The sequence below is a fragment of the Tiliqua scincoides genome, chromosome 1 (assembly GCF_035046505.1).
Source record: "Tiliqua scincoides isolate rTilSci1 chromosome 1, rTilSci1.hap2, whole genome shotgun sequence".
Classification (NCBI taxonomy): Eukaryota; Metazoa; Chordata; class Lepidosauria; order Squamata; family Scincidae; genus Tiliqua; species Tiliqua scincoides.
Genome location: NC_089821.1, coordinates 308,101,347 through 308,123,969, shown reverse-complemented (window position 1 = coordinate 308,123,969; position 22,623 = coordinate 308,101,347). Strand labels below are relative to the sequence as shown.

At 46.8% G+C, this 22,623-nt stretch overlaps 1 protein-coding gene across 4 annotated transcripts in view; it reads left to right on the top strand.

Annotated features, from left to right (window-relative positions):
• The first annotated feature begins 800 nt into the window (after positions 1 to 800).
• Positions 801 to 22,623, top strand: part of KIAA0586 (KIAA0586 ortholog) — an 86,947-nt gene continuing 65,124 nt past the window's right edge. For all 4 annotated transcript variants that reach the window (XM_066612419.1, XM_066612634.1, XM_066612086.1 and 1 more), the window contains exons 1-11: positions 801 to 879; positions 1,865 to 2,201; positions 3,076 to 3,161; positions 4,518 to 4,584; positions 5,668 to 5,737; positions 13,020 to 13,185; positions 14,930 to 15,166; positions 17,288 to 17,450; positions 19,040 to 19,228; positions 19,802 to 19,922; positions 22,215 to 22,359. In XM_066612419.1, the coding sequence (XP_066468516.1) occupies positions 1,892 to 2,201; positions 3,076 to 3,161; positions 4,518 to 4,584; positions 5,668 to 5,737; positions 13,020 to 13,185; positions 14,930 to 15,166; positions 17,288 to 17,450; positions 19,040 to 19,228; positions 19,802 to 19,922; positions 22,215 to 22,359 (1,554 nt within the window). In that variant the 5' untranslated portion in view covers positions 801 to 879; positions 1,865 to 1,891. The remainder of the gene's footprint in view (positions 880 to 1,864; positions 2,202 to 3,075; positions 3,162 to 4,517; positions 4,585 to 5,667; positions 5,738 to 13,019; positions 13,186 to 14,929; positions 15,167 to 17,287; positions 17,451 to 19,039; positions 19,229 to 19,801; positions 19,923 to 22,214; positions 22,360 to 22,623) is intronic.

Here is a 22,623-nt window from a genome sequence, read left to right as displayed (position 1 = left end):
GCAGCCATCAGAAGAGCCGCTGGATCAAGCCAAGGCCCTCCAGCCCAGCCCCTGCCTCAGGGGCACACCAGCAGCTAGGCCCTTGCTGTTGCGGCAAGAGTGTTTCTGAGCACGTGCAGAGCGCACTCCCTCTTGACAGGCAGGCGTCTCTTCATTATCCTGAGAAGAGCCCTGCTGGATCTGACCAGTCTGGTCCAGCCCCTGCATCTCACGGCGGTCCACTGGGGACCACCCAAGGCAACCAGAGGCCTGCATCCTGGTGCCCTTCCCTGCATCTGGCATTCTGAGACAGCCTACTTCTCAAGTCAGGAGGCTGCATGTGCACATCATGGCTTGTACCCCCCAGAAATCTGTCCAGTCCCCTTTGAAAGGCATCCAGTCCAGATGCCAGCAGCACACCCTGTGGCAAGGAGTTCCACAGATCAATCACACACTAGGTGAGAAGTATTTTGTGTGTCCTGACTCTCCCATACCCAGCCTGAGCGGCCGTTCCCTGATCCTGCTGTTGTGTGAGCGTGTAAAGAGCCTCTCTCCGTCCATTCTTTAGAAGCTTGTGGGGAAGATGTGGTTACTTATGGCGCCTGTAGGGAGTCATAGCCACTCTGCCGTCCCGGAATTCCTACTGCGGCATCACTCTTGTATCTTTCTATCTTTATGGAGCAAAGAGGCGGGGTTGAGGCGCATGCGCGTTGGGAGCGGAGGTGCAGTCTCCCAGGATGGCGGAAGTTCCGGGAGCCGCACATGCGCACGCACCCTATGGGGAAGGCTGACTTTGTCAGTTGGGAAGCGGCGGGAGCCCCGGGGTGAGCTGTGTGGTTGCTGTGGTAACTGGCGCTTCCGGTGGGCGGTTCCCGAGTGGCGGAGGATGCCGGTGCCCAGGTGAGAGGGGGGCAGAGCAGGCAGGCTTGCCGGCGTCTGTGTGAACCTGTCGACACGTGTGGGAGGCAGTGACCGGGGCTGCTGCTGGCTGGTGGCAGGAGAGAGGAGGAGCCTTCTTGTCCTCTGGCTTCCGTGGCCTGGCCTGCAGCAGTGGCTGCCAGGCAGCTGGCGGGACCTGCAGGGGGGTCCCAGCCACAGTGCAGTGGAGCTGGAGAAGACCCCCCTGGGCTGGGGCACCTCATCAGGCCAGAGCCCCCTCGTTCAGCTTCCTGTGTCTCAAGGTGGCCCACCAGGTGCCTTAGGGGCACACAAGACAGCCTGCTATTGAGGCAAGAGTGTTCCTGAGCATGTACAGAGCGCAGACTCTCGACAGGCAGGCACCTCGTTGTTAAGAAGCTAAGAAGAGCCCCCCTGGATCAGGCTAAAGGCCTATCCAGCTTTCCTGCTTCTCAAGGTGGCCCCCACCAGGTGCCTCAGGGGGCACACAAGACCACAAGAGACCTTGCTGTGGTGGCAAGAATGTTCCTGAGCACGTACAGAGCGCACGCTCTCTCAACAGGCAGGCATCTCATCATTAAGAACCTAACAAGAGCCTTGCTGGATCAGGCCAAAGGCCCCTCTAGTTGAGCCTCCTGTGTCTCATGATGGCCCACCAGGTGCCTCAGCTAGCACACAAGAGACCTTGCTGTGGTGGCAAGAGTGTTTCTGAGCACATACAGAGTGCACACCTCTCAACAGGCAGGCATCTCCGCATTAAGAAGCTAAGAAGAGTCCGCTGGATCAGGCCAAAGGCCCCTCTAGTTCAGCTTCCTGCATCTCAAGATGGCCCACCAGGTGCAATTATACTATTATACAGATGCAGAATACATCAGCATCTTAATCCTACTTAAACCTCACTCGTTCTTCTGTGTTACCTTTTTACTTTTATTTATTGTGACTGTAATTGTGTGTAACTGTCTGCTTCGGTTTGTGCTTCATTTAATAGGAGTGAAAGCTCTACTGTGAACGGTTCATGGAGGTGGAAGAGAGGTCTGCTTTGAGTGAGAATTCTTTGGCTAGCCTCCCTGCCAGTGACCACTTTATCAACTCTGGCCACTTCCCCATGAAAGAAAAAACCCTGCCCATTAAAATGGCAGCAGTTGCTGACCAGAAGAAAAGAATTCGAATTTCAGTGAAAAAACTTCGGGAAGTGACTCCACCTTCGAATCCAGAATGTTCCAGATTGATGAGTGATGAAGCTACTGATATTCCACCAGCATTGCTGGTGAATAAACTTGTATCTCGTGAGCCAACCGTGGCAACTTCTGGAGGTGTAGCCAAGGGTATGTTTAGAACACCCACAGCTCTTAGCTTTTCTAAGACAGGTTCTGTGATGGAGTTAGAGAAGTTGTCAGCTTACCAAGGGGGATGGAGCCTAGTGGTTAGTGTTCAGCAGTAATTATTTTATTTCTAGCGTATCTTTCCTCAGTGAGTGCATGGCAAGTCTAAGGGTCTTTTTCCCACCCTGCTATAGCCTCACAAAGTGAGGTAGGCTAGGCTGAGAGACTGTGACTGACCCAAGCTCAACCAGTGAATTTTTGTGACTGAGTGGGGATTTCAACCTTGGTTTTCCCTATCCAAGTCCAACACTTGGCCTGCTACACCTCAGTGTCTCTCCTATTGATGACAATCAAAAGTTTCCCCTTAGCCTCTGCTTTCTTTTTCTCTCTGGTCTTTCTGGTCCACTGTCTGTCCTCCCCCACCTGTCATTGGCTTTAATTCTTGGAGCGCTGGCTGGTGTGAGGTGGCTGAGTGCCTCAGGTGCTTGTGAGACTTGCAAGGATCAGGCTCCATACACAACTTTTGTTAAAAGAAGTAACAGTAGCACAGGTTTTGTTAAATGAAGCAATAGTTGTATCAGCAACATCTGCAATGGGCTTTCAGTGTGTCCTTATGGTTGCGGATTCTGGAACCTTTCAGTGTATGACAGAGAGCAGGCACTTGCTGCTTAGCTTGTTTATATGCTATGTGTCATTACGTAAACACAGTAATGTAGGTTTAACAACATGTTTGTGGTTTCTAGATCTCCCTTCCACCCAGCACCTGAATATTCTTTGCAGGAGTTATTTGGGCTTATTTGTACAGAAATAAACAAAGTATGCAAGAGAGCTGTTCTAGTCACTCGCTTTAATAGCAATAAATTAACTTTTCTTACAGGAGCTGTGAGCATGTGTACTGATAGGCGCACAGAATGGCTCCGGTCATCTGAAAAAAACATCCAGCTCTCACAGCTATCTCCAAAGGTAAACACAGCAAGTGTTTTGCTCTTCGTCCTACAGAAGATGGTTCATGTGCCTGAAGAAGTGGGCAGCATTTTTGGAAATATTTATCATCCATGTGCCCATCATCCTCAGCTCTTTCCCATCGTGGTTTATGGATGCAGGTGGGGGATTGTCCAAGTGGATCCGGAGGATGATAAATTTTTCTTCAGAGGACTATTCTGCCATGCCTAAAAATGGCAGCAGTCTTGTTTGTTTTAAAGAAACCCTCCCTGGACTTTCTTGCATTTGACAATTACTGGCCAGTTTCCAGTTTGCCATTTTTGGACAAGGTGTTTATAATTACATAGTGATGACTCTGCTCTAGGGATTTCTGAAGGAAACTAATTGTCTAGATCCTTTTCACGTTAAGATTTGGGACAGAAGTAACCTTGGTCGCCTTGGTGGATGACTTATGCTAGGATCTGGAAAGGTTCTGTGATGGAGTTAGGGAAGTTGGCCACTGACCAAGGGGTGGTGGTGCCTAGTGGTTAGTGTTCAACGTATCTCTTCCCATTTCACTGATTTACTAGGTTAACTCATTTTTGCCCAGCCCACAGGTGGACACATTTGGTCCCTGTTGCGTATATGCAACGTTGGGCAGAAATGGCTTAACCATTGGATGTAAGGGGAAATTGGTAGATAAATCTGTTTTCCACCATCTTAAGCCAAGAATCAAGCAGAGGAAGGAGTATCTGGGCAACAAAATATCCAGTGTTTTTGGTTTAAAATGTAACCACAGTAACATCTGTGTGTAATCAGACGTGACAGCCCACTGAATTACCAGTCAACATAGACGGAGCAGGAAAGGAGTCAAAACTAGCCAGTTTATTAAAACCCCTGAACCAAATGTCAGTAAACAAAACGTGAAAGGAGTGGAGCAGTACAACGCGCACACTGTTGAAAAATGTCTGAACTTGCCTAGATGGCCACATAGATATAAATGGATGCAATCATGTTACACCCAGCAGGGGCAACTAGGTAGCTATTTAAGAGCAAAGCACACAGAAATTAATCTTGCTTTCTATCTACTTTCCCCTTTTGTTTTGCCTTCCTTTTAGAACGACTGTCCTTTAAAAAAAACAAAAAACTTCTCTGCAACTCTCATGGCAAAAGATTGATTCTTTTTTTGGCTGTGTTTCTTAAGCTTTTTAGAGAGCCTTGGGAGTTGGATGGCGTCCACCACTTCTTAAAGTGTACCTATTGTGTGCCACAAGACTGCTTGCTGCCACAGCCTGATAAGGCAGCCTTAGTTTATGCAGGAGTTAAAGACTAGCATGAATCTTTCTGATGTATAGAATGGAAACTTTTTTACCTGTTTCTCTCTTTCCCTTTGCATAGACCTGTCCTGATGAAGCTGCATTAGGTGTTCCATCACTAGCGCAGGAGTCGGGAAGTAGCAAAAAAGGTAAAATTGTTAGTAGCCTTCAACATGTGGCAAAATCTATCATCATTTTTTGTGTGATTTTTTTAAAAAATCTGTTACATTTAAGTGTGGCTCATTGTGAAATGTAAACAAGGCCAACTCAGTCATGTGGTTGGTTGGGCCCTTGCATTGGGCAATGGACTGGTGGCAGTGGGAACTGGCAGGGGATGTCCTGCACTTCATGCCAGCCTTCTGTCTCTTCTCTGAGGATGGAGAGGGCTTACCACCTCCTGCTCAGATCTGCCACCACTTCTCATAGAGCAGTTGACAGAGAGAATGCTCCCTTTTCCCAGCGTTCTCTCCACTGGCCACTGGACAAGAAGCAGTGCTAGAGTGGGAACAGGAGTAGGAGCAAAAAGATGGTTGGGTGTGCACTGGTAAGGGCAGGGCAATGGAACTTGGTACTGGGTTGGGTAGTGGGTTGGTTTGGATCACCTCCCAGATGTTAACAATTCAGTGTCCCACATATGCTGCAATGTTGTGCAGTAGCTGGAAATGCAGTATCCAGCCAAGTTTGCCCCATGCAGTTGTAGGTGCTTCCTCATTGGAGGTGTTCAAGTAGAGGCTGAACAGCCATCTGTCAGAGATGCTAGAGTCACTATTCTGAGAAGGGGGTCTTTCCAAGGTCTTTTCCATCTCTAGTATTCTATGAAAAGACTACACGGAGCTTGTTATACTGATATGAAGCCTTTCCACTCAGAACATCTGTGAGAACAGGAGTTAGTCTTGGGTTTGCATGTCTCTTTTCCCAACCCCTTCACTATGTCTAAAGAATATGACTGAACTGGGAGATAGGAAGTTTGGAGAAGATGTGCTGTATCCCTGCTACTGCACTCTAAAACGCTTTTGAAAGCAAGGTTTTGGCCACAAGCTCCAAAAAAAATCTTAGATTCAAACAGAACTGAAGATTTAATACTTTGGCATTATGTGGACAAGGGGGGGAGTATGTGAGCCCAAGACCTGATCTCGCTATGGTGATGGGCAAAGTCTGAACAGGTCTTGCTTTCTTTTTCATAAGGCTGCATTTTGGATTTTGCTTAATAAAATCTTTTCTGTCTCCTATAGCTGCTGACATTTTTATTTCCCAGTATGATACCGGACAGAAGGAGGCTGTAAGAGCTGTATTCAAGCAGAGGTAAGTGTGACTACTTGGAACAAGGCAAATGATTTCTCTCCTTTAATGGCTCAAAAGAACTGTTGCTGCCTCGTCATGTTTTGAAGGGGGATGGAGTGCATGCCTCCCACACTTCTGTTAACTTGCAAACAAATATCTGTAGAAGTTACATAAGAACATAAGAACATAAGAACAGCCCCACTGGATCAGGCCATAGGCCCATCTAGTCCAGCTTCCTGTATCTCACAGCGGCCCACCAAATGCCCCAGGGAGCACACCAGATAACAAGAGACCTCGTCCTGGTGCTCTCCCCTACATCTTGCATTCTGACTTAACCCATTCCTAAAATCAGGAGGTTGCGCATACACATCATGGCTTGTACCCCATAATGGATTTTTCCTCCAGAAACTCGTCCAATCCACTTTTAAAGGCGTCTAGGCTAGACGCCAGCACCACATCCTGTGGCAAGGAGTTCCACAGACTGACCACGCGCTGAGTAAAGAAATATTTTCTTTTGTCTGTCCTAACCCGCCCAACACTCAATTTTAGTGGATGTCCCCTGGTTCTGGTATTATGTGAGAGTGTAAAGATCATCTCCCTATCCACTCTGTCCATCCCCTGCATAATTTTGTATGTCTCAATCATGTCCCCCCTCAAGCGTCTCTTTTCTAGGCTGAAGAGGCCCAAACGCCGTAGCCTTTCCTCATAAGGAAGGTGCCCCAGCCCCGTAATCATCTTAGTCGCTCTCTTTTGCACCTTTTCCATTTCCACTATGTCTTTTTTGAGATGCGGCGACCAGAACTGGACACAATACTCCAGGTGTGGCCTTACCATCGATTTGTACAACGGCATTATAATATTAGCCGTTTTGTTCTCAATACCCTTCCTAATGATCCCAAGCATAGAATTGGCCTTCTTCACTGCCGCCGCACATTGGGTCGACACTTTCATCGACCTGTCCACCACCACCCCAAGATCTCTCTCCTGATCTGTCACAGACAGCTCAGAACCCATCAGCCTATATCTAAAGTTTTGATTTTTTGCCCCAATGTGCATGACTTTACACTTACTGACATTGAAGCGCATCTGCCATTTTGCTTCCCATTCTGCCAGTCTGGAGAGATCCTTCTGGAGCTCCTCACAATCACTTCTGGTCTTCACCACTCGGAAAAGTTTGGTGTTGTCTGCAAACTTAGCCACTTCACTGCTCAACCCTGTCTCCAGGTCATTTATGAAGAGGTTGAAAAGCACCGGTCCCAGGACAGATCCTTGGGGCACACCACTTTTCACCTCTCTCCATTGTGAAAATTGCCCATTGACACCCACTCTCTGCTTCCTGGCCTCCAACCAGTTCTCAATCCACGAGAGGACCTGTCCTCTAATTCCCTGACTGTGGAGTTTTTTCAGTAGCCTTTGGTGAGGGACCGTGTCAAATGCCTTCTGAAAGTCCAGATATATAATGTCCACGGGTTCTCCCGCATCCACATGCCTGTTGACCTTTTCAAAGAATTCTATAAGGTTTGTGAGGCAAGACTTACCCTTACAGAAGCCATGCTGACTCTCCCTCAGCAAGGCCTGTTCGTCTATGTGTTTTGAGATCCTATCTTTGATGAGGCATTCCACCATCTTACCCGGTATGGATGTTAGGCTGACCGGCCTATAGTTTCCCGGGTCCCCCCTCTTTCCCTTTTTAAAAATAGGCGTGACATTTGCTATCCTCCAATCTTCTGGTACCGTGGCTGTTTTGAGGGACAAGTTGCATACCTTAGTCAAGAGATCTGCAACTTCATTCTTCAATTCCTTAATAACCCTTGGGTGTATGCCATCAGGGCCCGGTGACTTATTGATCTTTAATTTATCAATGAGGTCTGAAACATCTTCTCTTTTAACCTCTATCTGACTTAACTCCTCGGTCAGGAGGGGCCGTTCGGGCAGCGGTATCTGCCCGAGGTCTTCTGCCGTGAAGACAGATGCAAAGAACTCATTTAATTTCTCTGCCATCTCTAAGTCTCCTTTTATCTCCCCTTTCCCTCCCTCACCATCCAGAGGGCCAACCGCTTCTCTGGCGGGTTTCCTGCTTCTAACGTATTTGAAGAAGCTTTTATTATTCCCCTTAATGTTGCTGGCCATGCGTTCCTCATAGTCTCGCTTGGCCTCCCCTATCACCTTCTTACATTTCTTTTGCCACAGTTTATGTTCCTTTTTATTCTCTTCATTAGGGCAAGACTTCCATTTACGGAAGGAAGCTTCCTTGCCCTTCAAAGCCTCTCTAACTTGGCTGGTTAGCCATGCGGGCACTCTCCTGGATTTAGTGGAACCCTTCTTTCTTTGCGGTATACACCTCTGCTGGGCCTCTATTACTGTTGTTTTAAGCAGCCTCCATGCACTCTGGAGAGACTGGACTCTTTTTACCCTCCCTTTCAACCTCCTTCTAACCAGCCTCCTCATTTGAGGGAAGTCCGCCCGTCGGAAGTCAAGGGTTTTTGTTAGAGATTTGCCTGGTATTCTTCCCCCAACGTGCACATCAAAACGGATCGCAGCATGATCACTGTTCCCCAATGGCTCAGTAACGTTTACATCTCTAACCAGGTCCTGCGTACCACACAAAATTAAATCCAGAGTCACCTGTCCTCTGGTGGGCTCCTTGACTAGCTGATCTAAGCCACAGTCATTTAGCACGTCAAGAAATCCGGTTTCCTTATCGTGACCAGAACACAAATTGACCCAGTCAATATGAGGATAATTGAAGTCCCCCATGATTACAACCCTGTCCTTCCTTGTCACCTCCCTGATCTGTTTCCTCATTTCAAGGTCCCCATCAGATTTCTGGTCTGGAGGACGATAGCACGCCCCCAGTATTACATCGCTGCACAAGCCTGGTAATTTAACCCACAGAGATTCTACGGTGGAGTCGGACCCACCTTCAATCTCTACTTTGCTGGATTCCATCCCTTCCTTAACATAAACAGCCACCCCACCTCCAACACGCCCCTGCCTGTCCCTCCTGTAGAGTTTATAGCCCGGGATTGCGGTATCCCAGTGATTCTCCGCATTCCACCAGGTTTCCGTTATGCCCACTATGTCAATATTTTCCCTTGTCACCAGACATTCCAGTTCTCCCACCTTTGCTCGTAGACTTCGGGCATTCGCATAAAAGCATTTATACACGGAATGCCCCAGGATGGGCTGCTTATTTGCTCCTTTGTCCCCGCATCCTCTCATTGTGCCAAACCGTCTATCACATCCCATCACCCTACCTTTCCCAATTTCTTCTCCTACCCTGCCTTTGTCTTGTTGTTCTCTAACCTCCCCATCCTCATCCCATAGGGATGAGGAGTCCCGAACCGGATGCCCCTCGGCTCCTGTCGGCCTTCCCCCAGGGATCAGTTTAAAAGCTGCTCTGCCACCTTTTTAATGTTATGCGCCAGCAGTCTGGTTCCATTCTGGTTCAAATGGAGCCCGTCCCTCTTGTACAGGCCCCGCTTGTCCCAAAACGTTCCCCAGTGCCTAACGAATCTAAACCCCTCCTCCCTACACCACCGTCTCATCCACGCATTGAGACCCCTGATCTCCGCCTGCCTAGCTGGCCCTGCGCGTGGAACAGGTAGCACTTCAGAGAACGCTACCTTTGAGGTAGCGTTCTCTGAAGTCCTAAAATGCTGCAAAGAGATCATAGTCACTAAGCTGCATGAAATCCTCTGTCTCTGCTGGAGAGAAGGTGGAGTACCTCAAGACATGAGGGATGCAAACATCATCACGCTGTACAAGAACAAAGGTGACAGGGGTGACTGCAACAACTACCGCGGCATCTCTCTCCTTAGCGTTGTAGGAAAGCTGTTTGCCCGAGTTGTACTAAAGAGGCTCCAGGTACTTGCAGAGAGCGTCTATCCAGAATCGCAGTGTGGATTCCGAGCCAACAGGTCCACCACTGATATGGTATTCTCCCTTAGACAACTGCAGGAGAAATGCAGGGAACAACGACAGCCACTCTTTATAGCCTTCATAGATCTCACAAAGGCTTTCGACCTGGTCAGCAGAGACGACCTCTTCAAGATTCTCCCCAAGATTGGATGTCCACCCAGGCTCCTCAGCATCATCAGATCTTTCCACAAGGACATGAAGGGCACTGTTGTCTTCGATGGCTCCACATCAGACCCTTTTGACATCCGAAGCGGAGTGAAGCAGGGCTGTGTTCTTGCACCAACCTTGTTTGGGATTTTCTTCGCTGTCCTGCTGAAGCAGGCCTTTGGAACTGCAACAGAAGGCATCTATCTCCGGACCAGATCAGACGGAAAGCTCTTCAACCTCTCCAGACTGAGAGCAAAATCCAAAGTCCAGCTGAAATGTCTGCGTGACTTCCTCTTTGCCGACGATGCAGCTGTCACTACCCACTCTGCCAAAGATCTCCAGCAGCTCATGGATCGTTTTAGCAAGGCCTGCCAAGATTTTGGACTGACAATCAGCCTGAAGAAAACACAGGTCATGGTTCAGGATGTGGACTCACCTCCCTGCATTACAATCTCTGAGCATGAACTGGAGGTTGTCCATGACTTTGTGTACCTTGGCTCAACGATCTCCGACACACATTCTCTCGATACCGAGCTAAACAAGCGCATCGGTAAAGCAGCTACCACGTTTTCCAGACTCACAAAGAGAGTCTGGTCCAACAAGAAGCTGACGGAACATACCAAGATCCAGGTCTACAGAGCTTGCGTCCTGAGTACACTTCTGTACTGCAGCGAGTCATGGACTCTTCGCTCACAACAGGAGAGGAAACTGAGCGCTTTCCACATGCGCTGCCTCCGACGCATCCTCGGCATCACCTGGCAGGACAAAGTTCCAAACAACACAGTCCTGGAACGTGCTGGAATCCCTAGCATGTATTCACTGCTGAAACAGAGACGCCTGCGTTGGCTTGGTCATGTCGTGAGAATGGATGATGGCCGGATCCCAAAGGATCTCCTCTATGGAGAACTCGTGCAAGGAAAGCGCCCTACAGGTAGACCACAGCTGCGATACAAGGACATCTGCAAGAGGGATTTGAAGGCCTTAGGGATGGACCTCAACAAGTGGGAAACCCTGGCCTCTGAGCGGCTCGCTTGGAGGCAGGCTGTGCAGCATGGCCTTTCCCAGTTTGAAGAGACACTTTGCCAACAGTCTGAGGCTAAGAGGCAAAGAAGGAAGGCCCATAGCCAGGGAGACAGACCAGGGACAGACTGCACTTGCTCCCGGTGTGGAAGGGATTGTCACTCCCGGATTGGCCTTTTCAGCCACACTAGACGCTGTGCCAGAACCACCTTTCAGAGCGCGATACCATAGTCTTTCGAGACTGAAGGTTGCCAATACAATATACCTTTGAGGTCCTGGCTTTCAGCTTCCTGCCTAAAAGCCTAAATTTGGCCTCCAGGACCTCCCAGCTACACTTGCCCACGTCGTTGGTGCCGACATGCACCACAGCCGCTACCTCTCCCCCAGCACTGTCTACTAGCCTGTCTAGACGAGAAGTGATGTCCGCAACCTTCGCACCAGGCAGGCAAGTCACCATGCGGTCCTCACATCCGTCGCAAACCCCCCTCTCTATGTTTCTAATAATCGAATCCCCCACTACAAGAAGCCCCCGACCCCCCTCCCGCCGAGGAGTATCCCGAGTGCGCTCGGATACGGGCCCATCCCCTGGAGAAGGGATCCCCCCTAGGGGATTGTTTCCCTCCTCTCCAGGATGACGTCCTCCAGTCCCGAGACTTCCCACCCGGGCAGCCGAGGAGCTGCACGCCTGAGGTTGGGACGAAGCCTGATCGTCCCCGGAAGTCTCCCCACGGTCCTCCTCTGGCTGCCTGCGCTTCTCCAGGTCGGCCACCAAGGCTTCAAGGGAGCGGACGCGTTCCCTGAGAGCCTGGAGCTCCTTGCACCGAGGACACACCCATGACTTATGCCCCAGAGGCATATAATCATACATGTGGCACTCGATGCAGAACACTGGATAGCCCCCACCCTGCTGCTGGCTGTCTGACTGCATAGCTTTGTTGTTGTTGTTGTTGTTTTATTTATGGGTCCTTTTAAAAACCGTACACTGGATAGCAGCCCTCTTCTCAAGGGAAGAGGAAGGGCAGTGTATGGGGCCCTGGCCTCCTCGCCCTGCTGCTGAACTCGCCCAGATGCTAAACTCTTGTGCCTTACCTGGCACTTAGTTCCCAGAGGCACTGGGTTCCCAGAGGCCACACACGTCTGCAGAGAGCCTCACGCGATGGCCCGCCTAGCTTTATACTCCTGGCTGGCTCCTCCCCCCTCCTTCCTTCCTGATTGAAAGGGGGCTGGCCTTCCCAGGTGAGTTTACAAAAGCTCAGGAAGGCAAATGGCTGCTGATGGGCGTGACCTACTCTGCAGGCTCCTGAATGGACTGCTTGGATTAGCCTAATGGGGCTTTTAATGGGTTGGGAATTGGCTCTTCCTAGGTCCTTTCCCTCCTAGTTCTGTTCTCTTAGGCTGAACTGTTTTTGTAACCTCAAGCTAGTTTTTATTTGGGTTTGTTTAATTATTTATTGCTCTCTAGATCCTGTGTCCCAATTTACTGACCTGTTTAGGTTATGTTCTAACTTAGATTAGGTTTAACCTGGGTTAAGTATAGGTTTAATTTAAACAAGTAGAAAAACCTGCTTTCCACTTTATCCTCCTCCCTTCCTTCGATTAAGTGCTACCTTAGGTGCAGCTAACTTTCAACTTTGATTTAAATGCCTGACCCTTGGGCTCTTACTCACGAGTAGGACTCTGCTCTTACTCACGAGTAGGACTCTGCTCCTGCTCACGAGTAGCCCTATGTACCTCCCTTAGGTGCTAACTTTCAATTTTGATTTAAGGTTGCTTTAAAGGTAAGATTAAGGTTAGAAGACAGGGAGTTAGAAAGACAAAGCGTTAGAATGAGTACACTTACCTCCTCCTCCTGCTCCTCCTCCTCTCCTTCTCCAAAACTCAGAGGTCTCCTTGCCTTCTCCTCGCCCAGATGCTAAACTCTTGTGCCTTACCTGGCACTTAGTTCCCAGAGGCACTTGGTTCCCAGAGGCCACACGCGTCTGCAGTTACATAAAGTTACATATATTGCAGCAACCTGGAGGAGATCAGAAAACCATCAACAATAATTGTCTCTTATAGGAGAGAGTCTTGCTTACATTTGACTCTAAGCACAGAAGAAAAACCCTGATGGATCAGACCAAAGACCCATCCAGTACGCACATCCAGTAGACTCTGCCCATCCAGTATCCACAATTTTATGAACCTTTATCATGTCCTCCCTGTCTTTCATGTTTAGAATCCAAAGTGCTCCTGTATTTAAAGAGGTGAAGGTACAGCTTCTTGATCATGCATCCCCAGCCAAAAAGGACAGCTCCAAGTCGACACGCAGTGAGGTGGATTCTGCTACAACCATTGCAGCTGCAACAGCGGCAGCCATTGCTTCTACAGCCCCACTTCTCAAAGTAACTGCTTTATAAGTTTCCTATCGAGTTAAATCCTAGTTAAATTAAGGGGTGCCTGCATGTGCTCTTACTGGAAACTTTGGTTATATCATGTCTTACACTTCAGTGACTCCAAAAATCTCCCTTCATAGTTTTGCTTGTGATAATATGCAAATATATTTAATCAATTCACTCATCATCTGCCTTGTAAACAATGAATCGGTAAAAATTAGCAGACTGGCCCCCAGATCCTCTGGCCACTCTCAGCTATTTACTTCAGAGCTTTTATTCCTTTGTGATCAAAATACAGTAAGATATGTGTGGCTGTGAGGCTCCTAACTGGGAATGAGTGTTGGAAGCACGTTATCCCTGCACTTAAAACAGCACCATGGACTCCCAGTCCACTTCCAGTCATGATTCTTTGTGTTTGTGCTTACCTGCTTGGGGCTGGGCTCTTAAAGGATTGCCTACTCCCACCTCACCATGCCTGTACACTGAGGTCTTCACCAAAGGCTCTCCTCCAGGTGCTCTCTGAAATGAGACAGGTGGTATCTGTCAGGAGGTATCAGGCAGGAGGTCTGGTCTAGAGGGTAGAGTCTCCATTTGCCTGAAGATAACATCCACAAGGTCGCCAGTTCGAGGCCACCGGCACCGTGTGACCTTGAAGCAGCTGACAAGCTGAGCCGAGTTGTTCCATCTGCTCTGAGCGTGGGAGAATGGAGGCCAGAATGTGAAACCAGATCAGAAAGTAACACCTGAATGTTGTGGTTGTAAGATAGAACCTTCTTTCAATTGTAAAAACACCTACAGGGATTTAAATAGCCTGCCTATGTAAACCGCCTTGAATAAAGTCTTGAATAAAGACCAAGAAAGACGGTATATAAATACCTGTATTATTATTATTATCATCATCATCATCATCATCATCATCATCATCTGGGTCAGGGCCTTCTTGGCTGTGTCACCTTCTTCATGGAACATTCTCCCCAGGGAGGTGCACTGGCATCTGCTCGGATGTCATCCTCTCACTGGGTGAAGACCTTTTTTTGTTCTCCCAGAAGCGTTCATCAGCTTATTCCATTTTTATTATTGCTTTTGCTGGTATTTACTTTTTTTTTAAATAAAAAACTTAAGTTTGTGAGAACGTAAGAAGAGCACCGCTGGATCAGGCCACAGGCCCATCTAGTCCAGCTTCCTGCATCTCACAGTGGCCCACCAAGTGCTTTAGTGAGCACAAGACAACAAGACACAAGCTGCATCCTGGTGCCCTCCACTGCATCTAAGCTGTGCTGGAAGCACTGCTATGCCGAAGGGTGGTATTGCAGATACCATTGGATTTCATTCCAATGTGACCAGCCTGTTAACAGCTAGGAGTATGAGCAGAGGCCCTGGTCTTCTCAGCTCCTAAAACATTTGAATTTATTTTTGTTTTCTTCAGGTTACCCCTGCTAACCCCTTCAGTGAATTCAGAAAACCCCTTCAGGTTTTCTTCAGTTACCCCTGCTAACTGGTTACCCCTGCTAACTGGTATGAGGCACTTTTTCAAGTGGGTGCTCCTCTTTTATTCAGCAGGGGGAGAGTAACTGGCCCACCGCACCCCAGCAGTGTCTTTTCTAGTGGCTGCCTGCTGGTGTTCTTTTGTATCTTTTTAGATTGTGAGCCCTTTTGGGACAGGGAGCCATTTAGTTATTTGATTTTTCTGTAAACCGCTTTGGGAACTTTTTGTTGAAAAGCAGTATATAAATACTGTTATTATTATTATTAGGTCCAAAGTGACTTGGAAGCCAAAGTGAACTCTGTTTCTGAAATACTCAGCAAGTTACAGGAAACAGATAAACAGCTTCAGTATGTGGTAGAGCAGCAGACCAGTTTGAAGGCTCAACGGCTTGAGAGGCCCCCTTGCCACCACCGAGTCAGCGAACTGGAGAAGCAGATGACTGCCTTCATGGAGCAGCGAATTCAACATCTAGAAAAGTTGCAACAGCAGCAAATGAATCTTCAGGTGCTGGCCTCAACTCATAGATAATTGCTGTGTCTTATTTGATGCGGATATTTATCATTGGTGATTTTAAACTTTAAAAAAATACTATAACTGTTAAAGAGACTAACTTGGTATTTATGCTGTTTCTGTGAAAATCCTAGAATGTTAGCATTGGAAAGGAGACCTTGAAAGTCATCTATTTCAGCCCCCTGCCTACTCCAGGTAGAGGTGGTGATTCAGCCAGTGCTTTGTGTTGCTATCATTATAGCCTTACCTTGCATGTGCAAATGCACAAATGGGTCTTGTTAGAGTCAATGAGATTAAGGGCACAATCCTAAAGTGCTCTTGGGCTGACATAAGTCCCTTGCACCAGCCCAGGAGGGTCGCAAACATGCTGTAAGTCATGTTTGCGCCTCCTTGAGAGGAAGCCGGGCCAGTGCTCCAAGAAGCACCGGCCTGCAGAGGCTGATGCAAGCCTCCGCACCGGCTTCCTCTCTCAGGCTTGCGTTGGCCCAGCTGGGCTGATGCAAGTAGCAAAGGTAGGCAAGCGGGAGGCATTCCAGGGCGGGTGGTGGGTGACCCGGGGGACAGGTGGGGAGCGGGAAGCGGGGCTGGGATCTGTCAGTTATGCCGGATCCCAACCCCTGTTCCCAGGGAGAATGGAGCGGGGAGAATTCCAGGGAGAATGCTCTGCTCTCCTTGGACTTGGGCCACCTCAAGAGCGCCTCAAGAGCGCCAGCAGCCCTTACCCAGAGGTAAGGGGAAATATTTCCCATTGCCTCTGGCTGAGCTGCTTATGGCACAATGCTGCACTGGATACAGAACAAGCCTCTTGGCTTGCCTGTTCCAGCACAAGATAGGATTGCACCCTGACTCTCAAGTCTGTTAGTGCAGAATTGCAGATTTAATTAAACAAATAGTTGAAATTATTTTTGGCACGCTGGAGGAAGCAATGTCATTTAGTTTGAGGAAGCATTCAGCAGAGGAAATGCTAATAATGTGGTGATCCAGCAGATTTGATCAGGCAAGGGCAGGGAGAGCCTGTATTTAAATACCTAGTGAAATGAGAGGTGTGTTGTTTAAGAATTACATTTTTATCCTGCCCTTCTTCCAAAGAGCTCATGGTGGTACGTGGGGTCCTTCCCACCACCATTTTGTCCTTATAGCAACCCTATGAGTTGTTCTGTAATGTGTGAACCCTGTTGAGCTGAGAGATCTTCACTAGTCCAAACAGTGCGGGGATTTGAATCCAAGTTTCCCAGATCCCCGTCTGTCTGCTACAGGTGAAGTAGCAGCTCAACAGGCCGTATGCCAACTTGTGGCATAAACGCTGCACTGAGCTGAGGGTGGTTTTGCCCTCTCCTGGCGGCCTGTGGCCAGGTGCCACCCTGTAAAAGGCAGCTCTCTGTGGAACTGATGCTGGAAGCAGTCTGCCAATTCCTCCTTTCTAACCAGAGCTCTAGTCATGTATCGCACATAGCCTTCCCTTTCAAATAAACCTGGGAGTCCCGTGACTGTGTGGTATCCGCAGAGAACAATAGCTTTGACCGAAACCTAGCTTGCACCTGATTCAGTTTTGCTCTCCTGATTTGAGCACTGGAAATTTGAATGCCTTAAAATCATCCTGTCAGAGCTGACTTGTTACAATGATTACACGTTTAATGGGAGGGCTTATTCTTAAGGTAGCCTAGGACAGGCTAATGGACAAATATCGGTGGTATTTCCTCTGTGAGTGAAAGGTTTTTGCCACTGGATCAGTGTTTCTCAAACTGTGAGTTGGGACCCACTGAAAGCCAATTTCAGGTGGGCCCCATTCATTTCAATATTCTTTTTTTAATCTATTAGACTTGATGCTACCAAGGTATGTGACTGCATTTGGGGAAATGTTACAGTCCTGTACTTTGAATAGGCTACTTTATGTATGCTTTTAACAATGATAGTAAGTGGGACTTACTCCTGGGTAAGTGTGGGTAGGATTGCAGCCTAGGATTGTTAAAAATTTTCCTGCTTGATGATGTCACTTCTGGTGATTACATCACTTCTGGTGGGCCCTGACACATTCTCATTCTAAAACATGGGTGTTAAATGTGTAAGAACCACTGACTTGGAACATTTCTGTAAAACTAATATCTTCCTCTTTAGTCCCATTTAATTAGCTCTGCATTGAACCCTGGTGGCTACCAAGCCGTTACTGTCCCATCTTCCAAAGTCATGGCAAAACACACCACGAATACTAGGCGGCCACTTGCAGACCATTCCTCTCATCCACAGGATTTACTTTCTGCTAGTGAAGTGCCTGCACCAGGTAAGAGAGATCCTTTTAAAAAAATTCCATCTTAAACTAAGTGTGAGTAAACAGGAGCAAAGCATAATACTGCACCATTCATTTCACTTGTTAACATTTGTGTGTTGTAGCCATTATCAATTTAAAAGACTTTCACAAATTGAAGGGATGAGGCCCAGGGTTTGCCTCATTTAATTGCACAAATGTAAGGAAGTGCAAAATGCAGCTACACTTGCCTTCATTGACTTTGCTCAGTAACTTTGACAGTGACACACTTCAGATCGCACTAACCCACAGCTTGCACTAACTGTTGTTTATAACTAAAACTATGGTTGAAGCTTCTGGTCATGCAGCAGACAAACTAGTCTTGGTGTTACTTGTCTGCTTTTGTTTCTGTCTTTTCTGCACTCCATTTATTTTCAGTGCTGATTTGAAATGTCCCACTTAATTTCTTTACCTCTGAATCTCACTAGAATTGCTTCTAAGAGAATTGAAGTCAGCTCTATTTGTATTACTTGTTTTGTTTCCATAATTTCCATAAGGGCCATAATTCTGATTTGTCCATTCACACACCTCATAAGAACATAAGAACGGCCCCACTGGATCAGGCCATAGGCCCATCTATTCCAGCTTCCTGTATCTCACAGCGGCCCACCAAATGCCCCAGGGAGCACACCAGATAAGAAGAGACCTCATCCTGGTACCCTCCCTTGCATCTGGCATTCTGACATAGCCCATTTCTAAATTCAGGAGGCTGTACATACACATCATGGCTTGTAACCCGTAATGGATTTTTCCTCCAGAAACTTGTCCAATCTCCTTTTAAAGGCATCCAGGCCAGATGCCATCACCACATCCTGTGGCAAGGAGTTCCACAGACCAACCACACGCTGAGTAAAGAAATATTTTCTTTTGTCTGTTCTAACTCTCCCAACACTCAATTTTAGTGGATGTCCCCTCACAAAATCAAACTTGGTACAAACCATAATTTGCAAATGGTTTCTGGATTTCCAGCCAATTTAGGCTACCTTTTGTCAATTCAGACATCTCACCACATCATGGTTAAGGTTGGACTTCTATGCTGAAATGTATTTTGGTGTAGCTCTGAATAACCTCTACAGACTCTCAAGATTCTGTCTGCAAATAACTCCCAGCCTGGAATGAAGCTGCTGAGGAGGGCAGGGATTGAAAAGGCATAAGCTAGGCCGGTTCTTCACCACTTCACTCTGCTCTCCCCCATTAGTTTCTGCTGAAAGACTAGAAGAACGCATTCAGTTTTTGGCAGGTCACCATAAGTCCACCACTCTGTCATATTTTCTGGCATCTGTTCCAGATTTTTTTTGAGTATTGGTTAGTGTGTGTTCATATTTGGTAGAGTTTTATCACTTGCTCACTTCCAGGCATACAATTTCACCCTGCAGTTGAATCTATTATCCTTTTTCATGAAGTTGAAATATTTCCATCTTGATGACTTCGTTTTAAATGGTCATACATTGCAGAGTAGAACTCTTTTAATATCACTTTTCTTTGAAACATAATTTCATGCCTGGATCTTGTTTTGCCATTGTCCTCTAATGCAGACATCCATTTTTCCTCCTCCTGTATTCCAGCTGGTTTCCAGCCATATCGGAACTACGGTATTCACAGGCAGAGGTCCCCCCTGAAAACACCAGCACCACGAAGATACGCTCCTGTGCCTGTATCTAAAGAAGTTAAATTCTCACCAAAAATGTCAAAGAAAGCACAGCCTATTGGAGAAAAAGAAAATCTGCAGATTCCATCTTGTGAAGGAACTCTTGGTAAGGCCCAAGGGAGGTCTCAGGGCGTCTGCTTTCCCTTTCCTCTCTACTTTGACACAGATGTGCCCGGTAGCTGCTGCAGCTGTTGTCTTTCTTGTGTACTCCAACCTTTTTTGTGCTTAATTACTTAGTAAAGATACTGGAGGCACCTTGCCCCAAGGACCTAGAGCCTGGGCGACAACTGCTTTTCAGACTGGTGCATCCTGAGTTTGGCATCTAAGAAAGTAAGGTTTGGGGGGAAAATGATGTAAGAACAATCTCCATTAAAAAAAAAAAAGCTTTGAAAAATGATGTCTTCCTGAATGAAGAAGAATGAAGCTCCCTTCTCCTGAATCAGGCCTGTGTAGCCCAGTATTGTCTCCTCCCAATGGGCAGTGTCTGTCCAGACTCGGACCAGAGAGCCAGGGCCTCTTCCCAACTTTCTTTTTTTATATAGCATGTGTTTATTGAACATTTTCTCAAAAATGGCATAGTTGAACTTCACAAAAGCAAATCACAATCCTTCAGGAGGCAAGAAATTCCATTACACGCATTTAAATTTAGCTATACTATAGCATGTTTATCGTCTTCTAGGTGGAGGGAGGCTTCTGGAGCAGATCCTGAATTCTCAAGAAACCCCATTAAGTCAGAGTACATCTTTTCAGAAGGAGCCAGCAAACAACAACAAAATGCTGTGGCATTTGGAAAGAGAGCGGTAAATCAATGTCTCCCTTATTATTTCAAGCTGTTAATTTTTTTTAAAGATGACCCAGAGAGCACCAGAAAAATATTTTCTGCAATCCCTAAAACTGAGCTACGTTTCTGCTTGACTGGCAGTTGTATCCTAATCTCAGTTCAAGCAAAATTAGGAGACTTCCTTCATTGGTGACTTGTATAGGCAACCCTGCTGTCTTAATTCTTGGTATTTGATTTCTAGTAGGATGCTTTACTTTGCTTGACACTGTTCATGGAAGATGCCTTGACCTTCCCAGGTTAAAGAGTTAGGAGGGGGCCTTAGTTTGGTGATTAAGCGTGTGCCTTGTATATGTAGAAGGTTCCTAGTTCAGGGCTGGAAAGTCCTTAGCTGGAGTCCCTGGAGATCTGCTTCTCATCAGGAAAGGCAATACTGGCTAGGCAGGTTCAGCTCCGTAGAAGACAGTGTCACGTGTTTTTAAGTTGTGCACTGATGTAGAATTCAAAACTGTGCTTAAATACTCTGCTTGTGTTTATCATTACGGAATGGTGCAACCTGACACTTGCAGCTTGGTGAACTGTAGGGTTTGCTTTGCCTCTATCTAACGATTTAATTGTAACTGCTAATTAGAATCCAGTACTGTGTCAGCATGTCAGTGGGTTATTCCATGTCTGAGGGTGAGCATTTATAGGTCCAGCCTATTTATACACGGATTTGACTAAATACGAATGGCCCCTATAAATGAGAAGGAATGTGCTGATCCCTGGAGAAGGGGAAAAATGCACCCCTTTAAAATCAGTTTAAAAAACTGAACAGTCCTTTAACAATAGCCTCCTTAATTGGGGGGGGGGGCAACTAGCTGACAATCCATCAATCCTGACAATACTTCTCTCTCCAGGTGACCCCTCTCTCCCCACCTGGAAAGAAAGGTGATCATTTTGCATTGGTGAAGGGAGGGGCTGAGTGAAGTACCTTTGTAAGCTCTTGGAGGAGGACTGATTGATGGATTGTCTTCTTAATGACTCTTATTTTACATCACAAAGGTCAGCAAGGCTGTATTTAAATCACCAGAGCAAAGAAACTTTGTTTTTTAAATTGATTTGCTAAAGTGCGTTTTTTTGCCATCCCCAGCGAATAATTAGTCTCAACCTGTAGTTTCCTCCTTTAGTGGGCAGAGTTTTGCTTTACTTACATCCTTCAGATAATAGCTGTCATTTTTTCTTCCATCTTTAAAAAATATGATTGGTATGTATGAATACCTGATAATGCAACTGTAAAAAAAATGCAAAACAGCAGACAAGGTAGAATGTGAGATTGCTTTGTACTCAAATCTATTTTATTGTGTAGCAAGAATATTGCTATATGATGTATAGTAGGCCACCATTTGACCCCCCCATACTGTGCAATATATCAGTTTTGCATACAAGATCTCCTGTCAGTTATATTAACCAGAACTATATTCATACAATCTTTAACAGCTCATTGCTCAGGATTTGGAAACAAATCCTCACTACACCTACAGCAAACAAGGCTACTTCACAAGTCGTGCTTTTCTACAGTTGCCTCTCTTGTGCTAGGTAGGAAGGAGGCAATGACAAGCACTAACTAGAGCAACATGTGGCAGTTGTGATGCCTGCTTACAGGGTTTAGTTGAATATCTCCCTGCATTGATGTACATTTTTGTTTTTGAGAGAACATCTGCCCTTCAGAGTTGTGCAACTTGAACTCAAACACACACTTTCAGGCGCTGTTTACTTTGATGCCCAAAGATTCTTAACAAGTGCTGCAGTCCACCTCCACGTAACAATAATGCATAATCTAGGCAAGTCTTGTAGGAATAATTTTAATTATTCTGTTGGCATCCTTCAGTCTCAGAAGACTATGGTGTCACGCTCTCCAGTGCGCGAAGCCTGGGTAAAGTAGGTAAGGAGGATAGACTGTTACCCATGCAGCAAATCCCCCCTCTCCACGTCGCTGAAATGGTCCAATGGAAAGGCAGAGACCAATACGGTTGGTTCCAGCGGCGTCGCAGGAGTTGCCAGAACATGACTGTGTTCAGCCATGAACTGCTTCAGGGACTCCGGCTCCTGATTTTGCCTCCAGGTTGACTCCTGAAGCCTTTTCCATAACTGGATGTAGCCACAAGGCAGTGGAGGTTTGGGATCAGAGTTTTCCTTCTCTCATATGAGCTGCCTTCCCAGGCTGACGAGTCCCATCTACCTGGTGGCTACCTGGGTGGCTACCTGGTGGCTAGACTTTTAATTATTAACTCAGTAAGAATACATCAGAACTTCTTAATTATCTTCCTCACAGATCAAATGCTCCACAGATTGAGCCTTTTCCTGCATTTAAAAACACCCTTCAAGACCTGAATCCTGTTGAGAGAACAGTGAAGAAAGCCAACGATGTGCTCCAGGATCTTGGGCAGCTGAAGAGGGAAATGAATGACATACTACAGGTTAAGGAAAAACTACTGCATTGCTGAAATAATTAATAGAAACCGGAAGGCCTGTCAAGCAGAATCCTTTGCAGAATGGCATGCAGGGATGCAGACTTTACTGCAGAACTTCATACCTTGGAAGTTTAATTTTCAAATTGCGTGATCTGCTTGCAGCTGCTATGCACATAAACATCCAGAATTTTAAAAGCGTTTACATGAATAGTGGGGAGAGTGAATTATGCTCTGAATTGAGAGAGGAAGGAGTTGCATGTTGTGGCATTT